At 36.4% G+C, this 14,752-nt stretch overlaps 1 protein-coding gene across 1 annotated transcript; it reads left to right on the forward strand.

Annotated features, from left to right (window-relative positions):
* Positions 1–337: 337 nt before the first annotated feature.
* Positions 338–11,359, forward strand: LOC145218318 (Golgi phosphoprotein 3-like). Its single transcript, XM_080085727.1, has 4 exons — positions 338–538; positions 5,651–5,861; positions 9,348–9,440; positions 10,085–11,359. Exons 1-4 carry the CDS (start codon positions 423–425, stop codon positions 10,529–10,531), a joined length of 867 nt encoding a protein of 288 aa, XP_079941853.1. The 5' UTR covers positions 338–422; the 3' UTR covers positions 10,532–11,359.
* Positions 11,360–14,752: the final 3,393 nt, after the last annotated feature.

Below are 14,752 nucleotides of genomic sequence, written 5' to 3' on the forward strand. Positions count from 1 at the left end.
TTATATATGTACCCACCAACCAGAACGTTTGCTTAATGTATATGCCATGCCATTTTAAGCAAATTAAATTGTAAACTATTTAAAAAACATTAATCCAATTGTATGTGTATTTATTCATTGCTATTTATCGTATATAATAGTTAATGAAGTAATGTAAACTATGCATTTGGTTTTGTTTGCTTGTTATCAGTTTAAACAAAATGCATGTAAAACAAAACAACTGTTATTTTTGTGGTCACACGTCACACTCACAGTCATTGAGAATGAAAAGTAAAAAAAAAATGCTGCAATGGTTTCTCCAGTTTAGGTATTTGCATTATTTAATTTACCATGGTGTTAAGTTTAACAACAAATACTTTTACCACTTTAGGGTTGTAATAAACTTAATACTAAACTGGCCTTAAATTTTGTGGAATAAAACAATGTCCACTTTTCGTGAAAATCAATCTGGCCTGGTACAAAGAAGAACTGGTCAATCAATAGCTGCTTCCAGCACAAACCAACAAAGTGATGATGATACAAACAGTGACACTGAACGGTTAGTTTTATTAAAACCATGTTTGGACCAAAAATATGTGTATTGTCAATGTTTTGTCACATTGGTTAAAAACCAGGTTGTGTATCACAGTAATATGTTAAGGATGTCCAGCTGGTATGCAAGCTTATTCAGTTGACAAGAAATGCAACCATTAAATAGCATGAGCTTATATTTCTCGTGCTCTAATTTGTTTGTGATGCAACAAACAGTACTGTATTGATGGTAGCTGTTGTAACAAAGCTTATTTATGGGTCCCCTTCCCTGAAGCGGACACATATTGTTTTTGTCCGTATTTTTTTTTCTGTCTAACGCTGGTTTGTGAGACGCGTTTGGTCAAGAAAGAGTGCTTTAAAATTATTCAAATTTACAGAGATGTTAGTTAATAATCCAAATTTGATCCTCCTGAAGTTTGACCCCGATTGACCCAGTGGTTCACCCACAGGCCCCCCAAAACGTAATTTTTTTAAAACGGCTGTACTGACTAAAGTACAGTGTCTTGGAGTTTCTTGCTTTGTTGTTTGGTGCAATGTAAGGTTTTTTAAAGAATTTTGTATCTTTTTTTCGTATTCACCCATTTTTCACCCTTTAAACCCCGAAATAATCGGTTTTAGTTTTAAGGCAGTAATACAAGCCCTATGGTGCAGAAATATTTAAAAAAAATAACCATCGTTTAAGCAGGGTATTCGTTTAGTATTTAAAATTTTGCCAGTTACCTTTATAACCAATAATATGCGTACGCTATCAGTCAGATATAAGTCCCAAGGGAGGAATTCACTGGTTTACGATTAAGGCGGCAGAGCGGGAGTGCTCAGCTTGACGTCCGGACAAGCGTTTTACGAGACAGTCGTTTGGGTGATTAGAAATCAGCTTTTTTTTTGTGCAGCAATGCTGTGTCGTTTTATTGAGTTATCACGCGCATTTTCAGTTTTGTTTTTACACCTAAGACAGAAATTAAACTCGGTAAACGTACTTCGGTTTCGTTTATGTCAGGCAAAACGTCGTTGATCAACATGAACATGAAAAAATAAACTTAACTTTTTCAAACCCTGCGATAAATGGTCTTTAAATTCTCGTTGTCAGCTTGGCCATCGCATAACCACAGGTCACTAAAGGTCAACTTGTAGGCATTGCAACACAGTTAAGAATTTTTCATCATAACGTATCTTCTTTATTTTTGACAAATCAATTCAAGAATCAGTACTTAAGTGATGTATAAATTAGGCTGAACGGTATTGTTAAACACTAAGGACTGCATGCTGTTAAAAACAGTGTCAAAAGGTCATTAAACGGTCGTTTTTGCGAAACAAAGTTCAGTGAAAAACAAGTTGTTATGTATACCTTTGTAGCAAACGACTTTTTTTATATAGTGTCTAATATAACAGTTAAGGCTTTCTAGGAAAATGTGTGTTTAAAAACTGAACTTGAACGACAATATCAAGGTCAAAGCAAGAGATAAAATTGAAAGTATTTTCCCTGTTCTTTTTTCACCGAATTTTTGTAATTATATGACAATAATGATGCAAAAAGAATACGGACAAAAACTTTTAAAGTTAAGTTAATGCTTTGTGAAAAATTTGTCCTTAAGAATCTAAAAATAACCGCAACATAGGTTTACCGTAAATCTGCATAAACACGCGTGTGGGAACCCATTCGTTTTTGCTTGCAAAAACAATCATACATGTAGATCAGGGCTCTTCAACCGGGGTTCCGTACTAACCTTACAGGGGTTCCGTGATCTTTAAGGGTTACTCAGGCTCAGAGTTTGGAGCGGTTTGTTGTACAAATATGAATCATAACAATATCATTGTTGTGAACAGCAATGCTCGCCCGTACAATCTAGTACAGGGGTCGACAACCTTTTAAGCGACGCGTGCCAATTTACTTGTTGTTTCCGTGGGTTAATGACCTCGCATGCCAACTTTTCTAAATAATATTGGTTCGTGCCAGCAGATATCAATAATAAAGAGAAAGCAGAGTGTTTTGTGCATGTAAGGCTGATGTTTAAGACAATAGCGTGGTAAAAACTATAAACAAGCCGTGTAACACAAACGCGCAAATTGGTTGGCGTGCCATGAAAAACCACCTAGCGTGCCAACCTTGGCACGCATGCCAGGGGTTGCCGACCACTGATCTAGTAGTTAACCTTGGTTGCACCATTGATCAATTGTGACGTAATAAACACAGCCCTAATACACTCTGGCAAAATTGCGAGATAAAGGTAGAAACGACGGTTACAAGTAACATGGCAATGCGTTTCAGTGAATTGTTTAATTGAAGTCAACTTATGTTTTGTGCTTGGGGTGTGTTAAGTAAAAATGCATGTTTTTCTTTGGTGTAGCCTATTACATTGGTTGAAATTATTTTATGGGGGTTGCGCAAAGTTTGACAAAACACCTTGAGGGTTCCATGCCACTAAAAAGGTTGAAGAGCACTGATGTAGATACAATTGTGTATAGCAGGGTCGACAACCCGACAAAGCGAGGTGGTTTTTCATGGCACGCCAACCGATTTGCCTGTTTATATTAAAGGAACAATTTAACATGTTACACTGCTTGTTTATAGGTTTTATCGTATCATTGTTATAAAATTCAGTCTTACATGCACAAAATGCTCTGTTTTCTCTTTATTATTGATATCTGCTGGCACCAACCACTATTATTTAAAAATAACTTTGGCATGCGAGGTCATTAACACATGGAAATAACAAGTAAATTGGCACGCGTCGCCTAAAAGGTTGCCGACCCCTGGTGTATAGTATAGTAAATTGGTAAATATCGTGTAGAATATATAAAATAGAAGGCTGGCTAATCGCTGTTTTATTCAAAGCCCAGATAAAGATGATGAAAAAGAATGTTACCTTAATTTAACTAAAATGTTTTACCATCTTCATTCCAGTGATCATCTAGGAAGTGTAGATATGTGATTTAGCTCATAGTTTTGTGACCATGAAGTAATACAGACGAATCCGGTTAATCGCATCATTGATTTGCCAAGGGTATTTGATGCGATTAACCGGATTATGCGATAATCCGGTTGCTATGTAAACAGTACACGCCGTTTACAAAAGTGCTCATTTTCACTTCCCCAGCTGAAACAAAGTTGCAGTGACGCTCAACTATGGCAACGGAGCAGTATTTTCTCTCTTTTGTTGCCGGGAATTGAAAAAATTGCTGCTCTCAGCGCAATACACAACGTCATGCTTCCTAACTGTCGTGGCTATGGTGCAATCGCCTAAGTGTGTTAAAGAAACAGTAGAAACGCACACACACACTCTTAACTGGAGCACACGCCACAGTTCGTTAGATTTGTGCTTTCTCTTGCAGTCAGGTTTATTTGAAAAGATATGTTACATCGCATCGTAGCTAAGCGGCCCAACATCGCATCGTAGCTAAGCGGCCCAACAAGGAACTTCCCTATGAAGACGGTTTATGACGTTTTAGTCTTGCCAGGCCTCTCGCCTAATATACACGTAAAATGGCCTGTTGTTTCTAACCTATTTCGTTTTCTAGTTCAAACCAACGCGTTAAGCGGCAAAGTGCTAGGTGCATATTTGTAAGCAAGCCCAAACCCGAAAGTACATGACCGAAACCGGGTCAAACTTACAACTTTGGCACATTCTACAGCGCAAGGGCACTAAGGCGAGCTGCATCAGTTTCTATTATAACCCGTTATCCAATTGACAAAAAGAATATTTGATTTTAGCAAAACTTTAACGACTGAGATTGTGGCGCTACTTTCTAGCTTACTCAGCAAAACTGCAGCTGCAAGATTAGCGTGACTGTCACGTGATCAACGTGTGATCGTTGCTTCAAAAATTTAAAGCAGCAACAAATACTACAGGAATAAATGCCTTTCTTAATCGGTGTTTTACCTGATAAGTTGCGCAAGGTCACGAACAGAAGACAAAACATGGCAATCATTGGCACGTTACCAACTACGTGAATCTAAACAACATGGTGTGATTACTTGCGATCTTACATTTTTTACAACCATTACGTGTTTGGCGGGTCCTGAACAATATAACTGAAAACATTTTTAAACAGTTGTTTTACATTTAACATTGTTTAAATTTCAATACAGTTTAACACTTCGAATTTGGTGCAGTTCGCACTTAGTAAGAAATTACAATCAGCGTCTTTGACGGAACACCAGTTTCGTAATTTTAACACGTTGAACTCTTTATTTAAACGCTTGATTTAAACTATTGGCGATTAGATAAGGCAATAAAAAAAGGATCAATGTACGGCTGTGCGGTACACTGAACGCCGATTTAATCTCCTAATAACTTTTCCAAAATATTTTATGGTCGGAGACGTGTCATTTTCAACGTTATTGGTGTGGAATGCAAAAATGCATCTACGTCTTTTTCGCGTACATTACCTCCGGAGGATTTTACCATCATATCGTCGTTTTTTATTCCAAATACTCTTGCTGTTCCACTTTCACATAAAGATCATCAATCCGGTTAATCGCATATTTCGTGGAAAATCGATGCGAATATCCGGTTTATGCGATAAACCGGTATGCGATTAACCGGACAATTTTCTTAACAAACGATGGGCGACGGTTTGGGATTTTTAATTGTGATGCAATTAAACGGATTATGCGATTAACCGGTATGCGATTAACCGGATTCGTCTGTACTATTTTGTAGAAAACATATTATTAAACAAATGCTAGGCTTAAAATTTACTCATCAAGCAAAACATGAACATGGGTTTAACTGGCATGGAACCAGTCAGTCTGAACTCTGAAGTCAATTCAACTTATTTATAAAAAATCAAAAAAATTTTACTTTTTTTATTTGTAAAGTATCCTGAAGTCACACTCATTGCAAATTTGACGTCTGTGCTATACATCAAAGCTAGTATATATATATATATATACATACATATATATTTGTTTTAGTGTGTTGAATGATTCAGTTTCATACAAATCGGTCACCACACGAAACAGGAAGAGCTTTTAATGGCAACCTAAATACAGCCCTAGTCCTGAAACTGGTGGAGTACATGCAAAAAAATTAATCACGCTTTAATCAATTAATCAACACATCATTATCAAGTTCAGTTATGATAATCTGCTTGCCAAAAACATTTTTGTCATACTTAGGTTTTCTGATGGATCTGACAAAGACATGAGGCTGACTTTAATGGAAGAAGTTTTGCTCCTGGGTTTGAAGGACCGGGAAGGGTACACATCATTTTGGAATGATTGCATATCTTCTGGTCTAAGAGGCTGCATTTTGGTGGAACTTGCTCTAAGAGGTCGAATACATTTAGAGCGCCAGCAGTCCAGACGTAAATCTCTATTAATGCGCAAGGTAATGTAATATAGGCAAACTAATAGGCAACTCACGGGTGCATGCAAGATTATTATCAACCTGAGGCTCCATCTATAATTGCTCTTTTACAGCACTTACACAATGCTTGGCAGTAACTGAACTAAGGAATTTTTAAATAAAGACATTATTCTGCAAAACCTGAATTTTTTGAAATGGTTATCTTGTAAAAGCATGGGATCAAGGAGCTTCATACTTTGTTGGTTGGTGCATTGTAAAACATTTTCAATGATTTTGTAACTTTTGGTTGGATTCACAATTTTGAACAATTGTTTGAAGGGCATTCCTTGTTAATTATGGGTCCCCTTCCCTGAAGGGGACACATATTGTTTTTGTCCGTATTTTTTTTTTCTTTTTTTCTTTTTTCTTTTTTCTTTTTTCTTTTTTCTTTTTTCTGTCTAACGCTGGTTTGTAACGCTCGTTTGGTCAAGAAAGAGTGCTTCAAATTTATTCAAATTTGGACATATGTTAGATATTAATCCAAACTTGGTCCACGTGAAGTTTGACCCCAAATTACCCAGCGGTTCACCCACAGGCCCCCGAAACGTAAAATTTTTAACGCTGGTCTGTAACGCTCGTTTAGTGAAGAAAGCGTACTTCAAATTTATTGAAATTTGGACATATGTTAGATATTAATTCAAACTTGGTCAACCAGAAGTTTGACCCCAAATTACCCAGCGGTTCACCCACAGGCCCCCGAAACGTAAAATTTTTAACGCTGGTTTGTAACGGTCGTTTAGTAAAGAAAGAGTGCTTCAAATTTATTCAAATTTGGACATATGTTAGATATTAATCTGAACTTGATCCACCTGAAGTTTGACCCCGAATGACCCAGCGACACACCCACAGACCCCCGAAACGTAAATGTGTCTAACGCTCGTTTGGTCAAGAAAGACACTGTAGGCAGAAGTCCCAAGAGAGTACGTTTACGAATAATAGGGCAGAGCGGGAGGGCTCAGCTTGACGTCGGACAGACGTTTTACGAGACGTCGTTTCGGTGATTAGAAATCAGCTGTTTTGCACAGCAATGCATGTCGTTTTATTAAGTTATCACTCACATTTTCAGTTTTGGCAAAGGTTTCACACATATGACGCGATTTAAACCTAATAAGCGTGCTTCGGTTTCGTATCATGTCAAGCAAAACTTTGTTAAACAAACTAAATATGAAAAAATAAACTTGACTTTTCTGCAAGATAAAAGTTTTTTTTAAATGCTCGTTGTTAGGTTGGCCGCTGCATGACCACGGGTTACTTAAGGTCAATTAGTAGGTATTACTAACACAGTTCAGAACTTTCTTTCGCCATAACGTAGCGTTTTTTGTTTTTTTTTGAATCAAATACTCAAGGCATGTATAAATTAGGTCAAACGGTGTTGTTGAACACCAAGGACGGCGTGCTATTGAAAACGGTGTCAAAAGGTCAAACAGTCGTTTGGTGTGTGCACCCTAAAGGTTACTACAGGTCAATGGTACTCGTTTTGCGAAACAAAGTTAAATGAAAAACTCGTTTTGCGAAACAAAGTTAAATGAAAAGTTATGTATACACTTGCAGCAAATCGTATTTTAATTGTCTGTAACACAACTGTTACAGCTTTCTAGAAAAAAATTGTGTTTAAAACCCGACCTTGGACGACAATATCTGGGTCAAAGCAAGAGATTAAATTGAAAGTATTTGTTTCGTTCTTTTTTAATGCTTTTGTAATTATACGACAATAATAGTGCAAAAAAATACAACAAAATTTTTCATTGTTGGGTTAACGCTTTCTAAAAATTTGTTCTTAAGAATTTAAAAATCACCGCAACATTTGTTTACCGTAAATCCGCACAAACACGCGTGTGGGGACCCATTAGTTTTTGTTTACAAAAACAATCATATGTGTAGATCAAATGATGTGTATAGTAAATTGGTAAATATCGTATAGAATATATAAAATGGAAGTATATCAGAAAGCCACCATTCTAGTTTTTAGTCTGGTTGGCCTAGTGGTTACCTCTACAGCCAACACTATGTATACACTGGACAGTCAGACTCCGCAGTCCCCAGTGATTCACAGGTTTACAACTGTGGCAGTTTAAAGTATAATAGTAGGTCATCCGCTTCACGCATGAACTGATGTGTTACTTGGTAGTCTTTTTGGTGATTACAAACTTTAATTAATAATCTTGCACCGCAATATTATTAGGTCAGGGATGGGCAACCTTCGTTACTGTAGGGCCAATTATGAATGTTAAAATTGGATCGCGGGCCGCACATGTGCATAACACAAAGGATTTTGCTTTGTTTCTTACCAAATATGCTAAACTACAAGTATAATTCGTATTTGATTCTAACCACATTTTGCCAGATCGCAGAAAACTAGCACCAGGCGCATTAATCAGCTCAAAAATATGTATTAATTGGACTCGATTGCCAGTACTTTTGAAATCCAAGCATCTCTGCGGGCCGCACAATGTTTAATGAAGGGCCGCATGCGGCCCGCGGGTCGCAGGTTGCCCACCCCTGTATTAGGTCAACACGTGCATTTTTAGTTTTGGTGCTTAGGGTTTTATACTCTTTGTTTGTTAAGGTTTTATACTCTTTGTACTCTTAACTCATTGTTTTGTTGAGGTATAAGCTCAGTAACAATTAGGTTTCGTATAGGTCAAGAAAAAATTGGTGTGATGCTTTCTACTTTCAGAATCTAAAAATAATTGCATTGTTTTTGTGCTATAACCAATTGACATAAATATGTGTGGGGACCCATTGGTTTTTGCTTGCAAAAACAATCATGTTATTTGGTCAAATAGTGTACATAGTAAATCGTTAAATAGAATATAGAATACATTAGATGGCAATATACAGGAAAGCCACCTTTCTACTTTTTATTCTAATTACTGGCTAATTGAAGTGTTGTTAAGCAAAAAGTTATTGGCTGTTTGTGTTTTAAATGTGTACATCAGTGGTTCCCAACCTAAGGCTCGCGGACCCCCAAGGGGTCCATGAGATGGTTTCATGGGGTCCATGGAGGCAACATTTGTGGTAGCATTCACAACAATACAATATTTTGAAGTTCCCAAAACGTTTTTAATAATCCTGCATATGCCTCCATTTGTGACATGCTTTGTTTCAAATATTGTACACCAGAAAATTTATCTCTTCATTGCATTGACTGCTACAGTACATAACTTTATTAAGATTAGAGGACTGTAAACGTTGATTAAAATTCTGCCAAAAAAAGCGTAAGTAATAACGTATAATGCAGCAAACGAAAAACATAACAAGACTAAATTATGTTGGGGGTCCGCGGACCTATAAAATTTATAAAAGGTGTCCGCGACTACAAAAAGGTTGGGAACCACTGTTGTACATAATAGGAACAAATGCTAAAAATACAGTACACAAAACAAGTGTACCCAAACATTAGTGCTATGTAGAACATCAGTGCTATGTCTTTTAAAATGAATAATGTAAATTTCACCTCTGACTTAGATACGGTGCAAAAATGAGGCTCCAACTGGGGATGTTATTTTGGATGAAGCATTGAATCACATTAGACGAAGTGGAACAGATGAGGGTGTGCAGGTATATATCACAGCTAACATATGTTTTCAATTTAAAAGAATTGGGTCATGATAAGTTTAATGCCTACTGTGGTAAAAAAATGTGTCAATTAAATTTTTATTGGATTAACTTGTACCTCCTGTCAACAGGTATGTTAATAGCACTATATTGTGAGAAGTGATATGGCATATGGCCCAACTTGTAACATTCATACACCAGACCAGTCAATGTATACTTATGCCCCATTCATTTTTACACTTTCAACAAACTTTAACCACAGAATTTCCTCCAATAAAGATATCACATTACTGCTGTATTTAAGCGCCAACAAGACTATTTGGCATGTGATCAGCAATTAGTCTTAGTTTTCTTGCCTACACAAGAAACGATGTGTATAAAATTAGATGATCTATTAGCTAACATGCCATCATTTTACCTTACAATACCTTGGGTGAATTAATATTGTTTGGTAGTGTTTATCTTAATGTTGTTATTGCAAGCTACCTGTCAAGCAACAGTTAAATACTCTGACAGGCTGCTTATTTTGTGTCCCTAGCATCATTTCTGTTTAATACCATACATTTGATGTTTGAATTGTATTTTAGTATGTTTGCGCCCTGACAACACTAAGCCGTAATTGAACATGGTGTTTTTTATTACTGCAGGGTTGGATTGATCTGCTATCTGGAGAAACTTGGAACCCTTTAAAACTACATTTTCAGCTTCGCAATGTAAGAGAAAGAATTGCTAAAAATCTGGTTGAAAAGGGTGTTCTAACTACTGGGAAACAAAATTTTGTTCTGTTTGATATGACTACACATCCTGTATGCGACGATTCAATAAAAACTAGACTGATAAAAAGGATTCAAGATGCAGTTCTTTCCAAATGGCCAAACGATGTTTCCAAGATGGATCGCAGAACATTGGCACTTATTTATCTGGCCCATGCAAGTGATGTACTTGAAAATGCCTTTCAAATTCTATCAGATGAGGACTATGATGTTGCTATGCGTCGCGTGAGGCATCTGCTTGACTTGGATGTCGAAGAACAAGCAATCAACACAAATTCTAATGAACTGCTCTGGGCTGTAGTTTCTGTATATCTTAAATAACTCAAAACAATTTGGTAATTTCACTTGGCAGTAAACTGCTTGTATTCAGTTTTAATGTAAACTAAGTACACAAGTTACTTGTAATGTTTACTCCATTCCAGTTATAGAATGTTTAGCTAATGGTGCTTTATTGTACATATAAAGTCTAAGCCAAGTCTACATTTTGTAAATTAACTACTGCACTGCTTATTTATGATTTGTGCAAATTAACATTGTTAAGTTATTTGCACTGTGTAACCATTAAAGTAACCTAAGATGCAAACCATATTGTATACTTTAATCAAAATGAAAACATTTTTAAAAAAGGTAGTTGTTGCTACATTTCAATTTAGTTTGTTATTGATAATCTAGAGGAGTATTTTATTTAGGTTCAAAAACTATTGGAATGTAGCAAGGTATTAGGTAAGAACAACATTTGTCATATTTAAAAAGTGATGAAATATATCATTTTTTCTGTCAATATTATCTGCTAAAATAAAATAAATTTTGTTATTGAATTTCAATGTTTTGCACTGCCCTATAGAAATGAGGGTTAATGTAACAGTTATAAAGGTGGTGTCAACAAATAATATTTCTCATATGCTACGAATTAGTTTTACAAATTTGCTTGTTGCTTTGTTATCTTGTTTTTATTGCTATCTGTATCACCTTGGCTTTTTATGCGACATACAACACAAACCAACAATGTATATGTTGTCAGTAAACGAATAGTCATTGAAAATATGGAAATGCCTAAAATCATTATACTTTTTTCCAAAGTTATTATTTTATTGTGTACAGCAAGTATTTTATTATGCTGATTATTGCATAATAAAGGACGCAACTATATGTGCTGTTTTGTCCCAACAATATGCATTTGAGTCTCAATTATCTTGCATAGTTTTTCCCCCTAAACCTCAGTTGGTAGGATGGCGAGGTTATTGTAAGTCTGTCTGTACCAGGTCGTTTGCATGAAACAATAGACGCTATATTGTGTGATGAATGATTGGATAATCAGCACATCCGAATTGAACTAGAGCAATCGGTGTATGCTTACACAGTAGTGTTAGCAACAACTCAGCCGTACGACTGCACAGGTCGAAGGGTACAACTTTTCATTGATGTATTTAACCATTTCCCAACACCATTTTTAAAACCAAAAAATGCGACGAAATACACAAGTCACATTTAGAGAGATAAAAACGTAATTTCTGTAAAAACGCCCTATTAACAGTAAACTTGACAAGTATGTTTTTAACAACAAATTTATGTGTTTACGTTAGTTCAAATGTGTTTACGTTAGTTTGGAATTTAAGCAAAATCGCAGATTTTGTAAGGCACCCAGAAGATACGCAAGCAGTCCGAACAGGATTAAATTTGCAAGAACGTAAGGATTGCGCAATGAGCGATATTTACTGTTTGGGTATATTTACGTTCCCCATGTTTACGATAAATGACATACGGTATTTATAGCTTTTTATTCCTGGCATTGATCAATGGAGGAAAAAACAACTAGATTCGCACAAGCGTTTTTCGTTTTTTACACCTTGAACTATTTTTGCATGTGCATTACCATAAGTAGTCTAAAATTCAGACTTAATTTGATAGAGGTGAATCAATTCTAGGATTTTCCAGCAAAGCTTCATCAATTTTGCGTTTGAACAAACGTATTATCGGTATGGCCGCAAACCTTGCCTCAAAACTGCAACCTTACGTGGAAAATGGCTTGATTGTGATGCCATATATATTCAATTCTTGACAATGAATGGTTGCTCATTGTTGCGTACAGTGCGAATGAGCCACAAAGCAACAATATTTGCAACAAATGAGTTCCATAGTAAATATTGCTTCAATCCGTTGTTTTTCGGGTTATGACGATCGTTATATTTTGTGGGCAGTTTGTCTTGGGTTTGAATTGAGCGATTGTTGGTGGTGAATGCATTAGATACGTCGCCATGAATTTAGTTTGCCACTTTGCATTTTTGTAAAACTCGGCGCCTAAGTTTGGGGCGCATGCGCGTTAGATGAAAATACCGCAAAGTTTTTCGATTTCACCAGATAGCAATTCGCCAGATATGAATCTCACCGCACGTTATTTATATTATAGAATGAGAAAAAAGATATTTTAATTCATATGTTTTTGTTTGTGGGATTCGTTGAAATGAGAGTTTTGTGTGAGAGACAGTGCGGTTTGTTGAAAATGACGGGTCCGTGGTCTGTATCAAGTCAACTTGTTCGATCATTATTATGTTGCTGTGCGATATTTAGAATAAATCTGGCTAAGTACGGGTCTCTGTGTGTGAGGAAGGGACGAGCCATTTAACAAATGTGCTTATGTGTATAATGCGGCTCTTTGTGGTAACACAATAAAAAATATGGCTCTTATAGGCTTTGACCGGTTGGCCACCCCTGGTGTAACGGCTACTCTGTTGCCTATATTTTTCTGTAGGAGCGAGGAGGAATATTTCTTTTCAACTCATGAGCAAAAGTAGTGAGGTGTGGTTGAGGAAACATCAAAATGAGATATTTTTAGCAACACAAAATGCGCGCGCTCAACCCGGAATTGCTTTCAAATTTCTACCTCTCATTTAGTGCTTTCCCGATTTTTTTAGGACAATAACTTTCGCTACATTATAGGTAGGCTACTGTCTCCTTTTACTCGACATACAGCTGCGTTCAAACTAAAGTTGAAATAAATGCAGAAAAAATTACATAAAGTTATAGCTAGGCTAAGCCTACAGCTAGCTACACGTCGTCGGTGAAGCGACCAGCAGGTTTATGATAATGTTACTTTCAAAAAGACAGTATCCCTACGAAAAAAAGTTTAGTTAGTGTGTCGCAGTGCCCGCACTAAACCCCAGGTCCCATAAGTGTCTATAATTCTAAGGGGGGCATATAGGCATAAATTGAAATAACAAAATTAACACAGGAACTTAAATGCATAGGCTAGGCCAGTGGTTCCCAACCATTTTTTGTCGCGACCCAAATACTTCCCAAAATTTGGTTTATGGATTCTTGCGACCCAAAAACATACATTCTTACTATTTTGGGTTGATTTTTGTTTGTAAATCAGGAAAGCGTTTCGAAAATTTCTAAGCCAATTTGAAAAATTAAACAAATAATATTCGTTTAATTTTAACCAAGTTAAAGCTGGCTCAAAGCATTATCAGCCAGACAACGCTTAACAGTGATCTCACACAAACATTATGACGTCACAAACAGAATTAACCACTACCAGGCCAAAATGTCATAAAATTATTATTGGACAACAATTTATAGCCTTGGGAATAAATAAAATAACGCTACGAAACGAAGTCAAGGAGTAGATGCTTTTATTGCAACAAAAACACGCGACCCAACAGAATTGTCAGGCGACCCAACTTTGGGTCGCGACCCATAGGTTGGGAAACACTGGGCTAGGCTATACACCATTTATTGTTCCATTGAAACTCAAAAATGTTACAGCTGATAACCGAATAAAACATTTTGGTTCTTTGTTTTTTAAATACATATAAACCTAACGGCTCATCTAAATATGGTAATATAGGCTAGTGCCTGAAAGGGCCAGATAATGTCTCGTTATAGCACTTTCATAGTTTTCTCTGCTCGGATCCAATGGGGTCAATTAGGCCTAAATGTAAAATATAGATTTTGTCAAGCTTTACCTGAATCCGTTTTTTTTTTGCTGTGGGTTCAACACCAAAACCACTAAAATGTCAAAAAACATCTTGTGCACTAGTCTGTAAGCTGGATAAAATACCTAATATTTTTTAGACAATGTGACTCATATAGACAAATATGTGAGTTGTTTTCTCAGTAGGCCTACACGACGTTGGTTTTATATGTGAGTTTTTGAGTGGCGTATTAAAACACTATAAGCATCAAAATATCGATTACGGCAGGGGTGTCAAACGTGCGGCCCACCAAGCCCTCTAATGCGGCCCTCAAACAATCAACAAAAATTGTAGTACTTAATCAGATTTTTATCCAAACATACTAATTTTTTAACTATTCAAAGTTGAAGCTATTCATTAAACAGACATTTACAGCTAGAACTTTAAAAAAGAAATAAAAATTCATATGTTATGAATAGAAACGATAGTAAACCGTTCCTCTAACTAAAAAAAGCGTTTAGTTTCAGTCAGGGGTGCATAACTTGCGGCCGTACGGACACATGTGGCCACAGAGACGAGTTTGTGCGGCCATGAACATGTTTATTAAAATACATTATATGTACTGGCG

This window comes from Phallusia mammillata, chromosome 3 (assembly GCF_965637545.1).
Source record: "Phallusia mammillata chromosome 3, kaPhaMamm4.hap1.1, whole genome shotgun sequence".
Lineage (NCBI taxonomy): Eukaryota > Metazoa > Chordata > Ascidiacea > Phlebobranchia > Ascidiidae > Phallusia > Phallusia mammillata.

What these genes read in the sequence shown, in the direction of transcription:
- LOC145218318 (XM_080085727.1), top strand. Translation starts at nt 423, where the DNA reads ATGTCCACTTTTCGTGAAAATCAATCTGGCCTGGTACAAAGAAGAACT. An exon ending in ACAAACAGTGACACTGAACG is followed by an intron (nt 539 to 5,650) that starts GTTAGTTTTATT and finishes TGTCATACTTAG; the next exon opens with GTTTTCTGATGGATCTGACA. An exon ending in AATCTCTATTAATGCGCAAG is followed by an intron (nt 5,862 to 9,347) that starts GTAATGTAATAT and finishes CCTCTGACTTAG; the next exon opens with ATACGGTGCAAAAATGAGGC.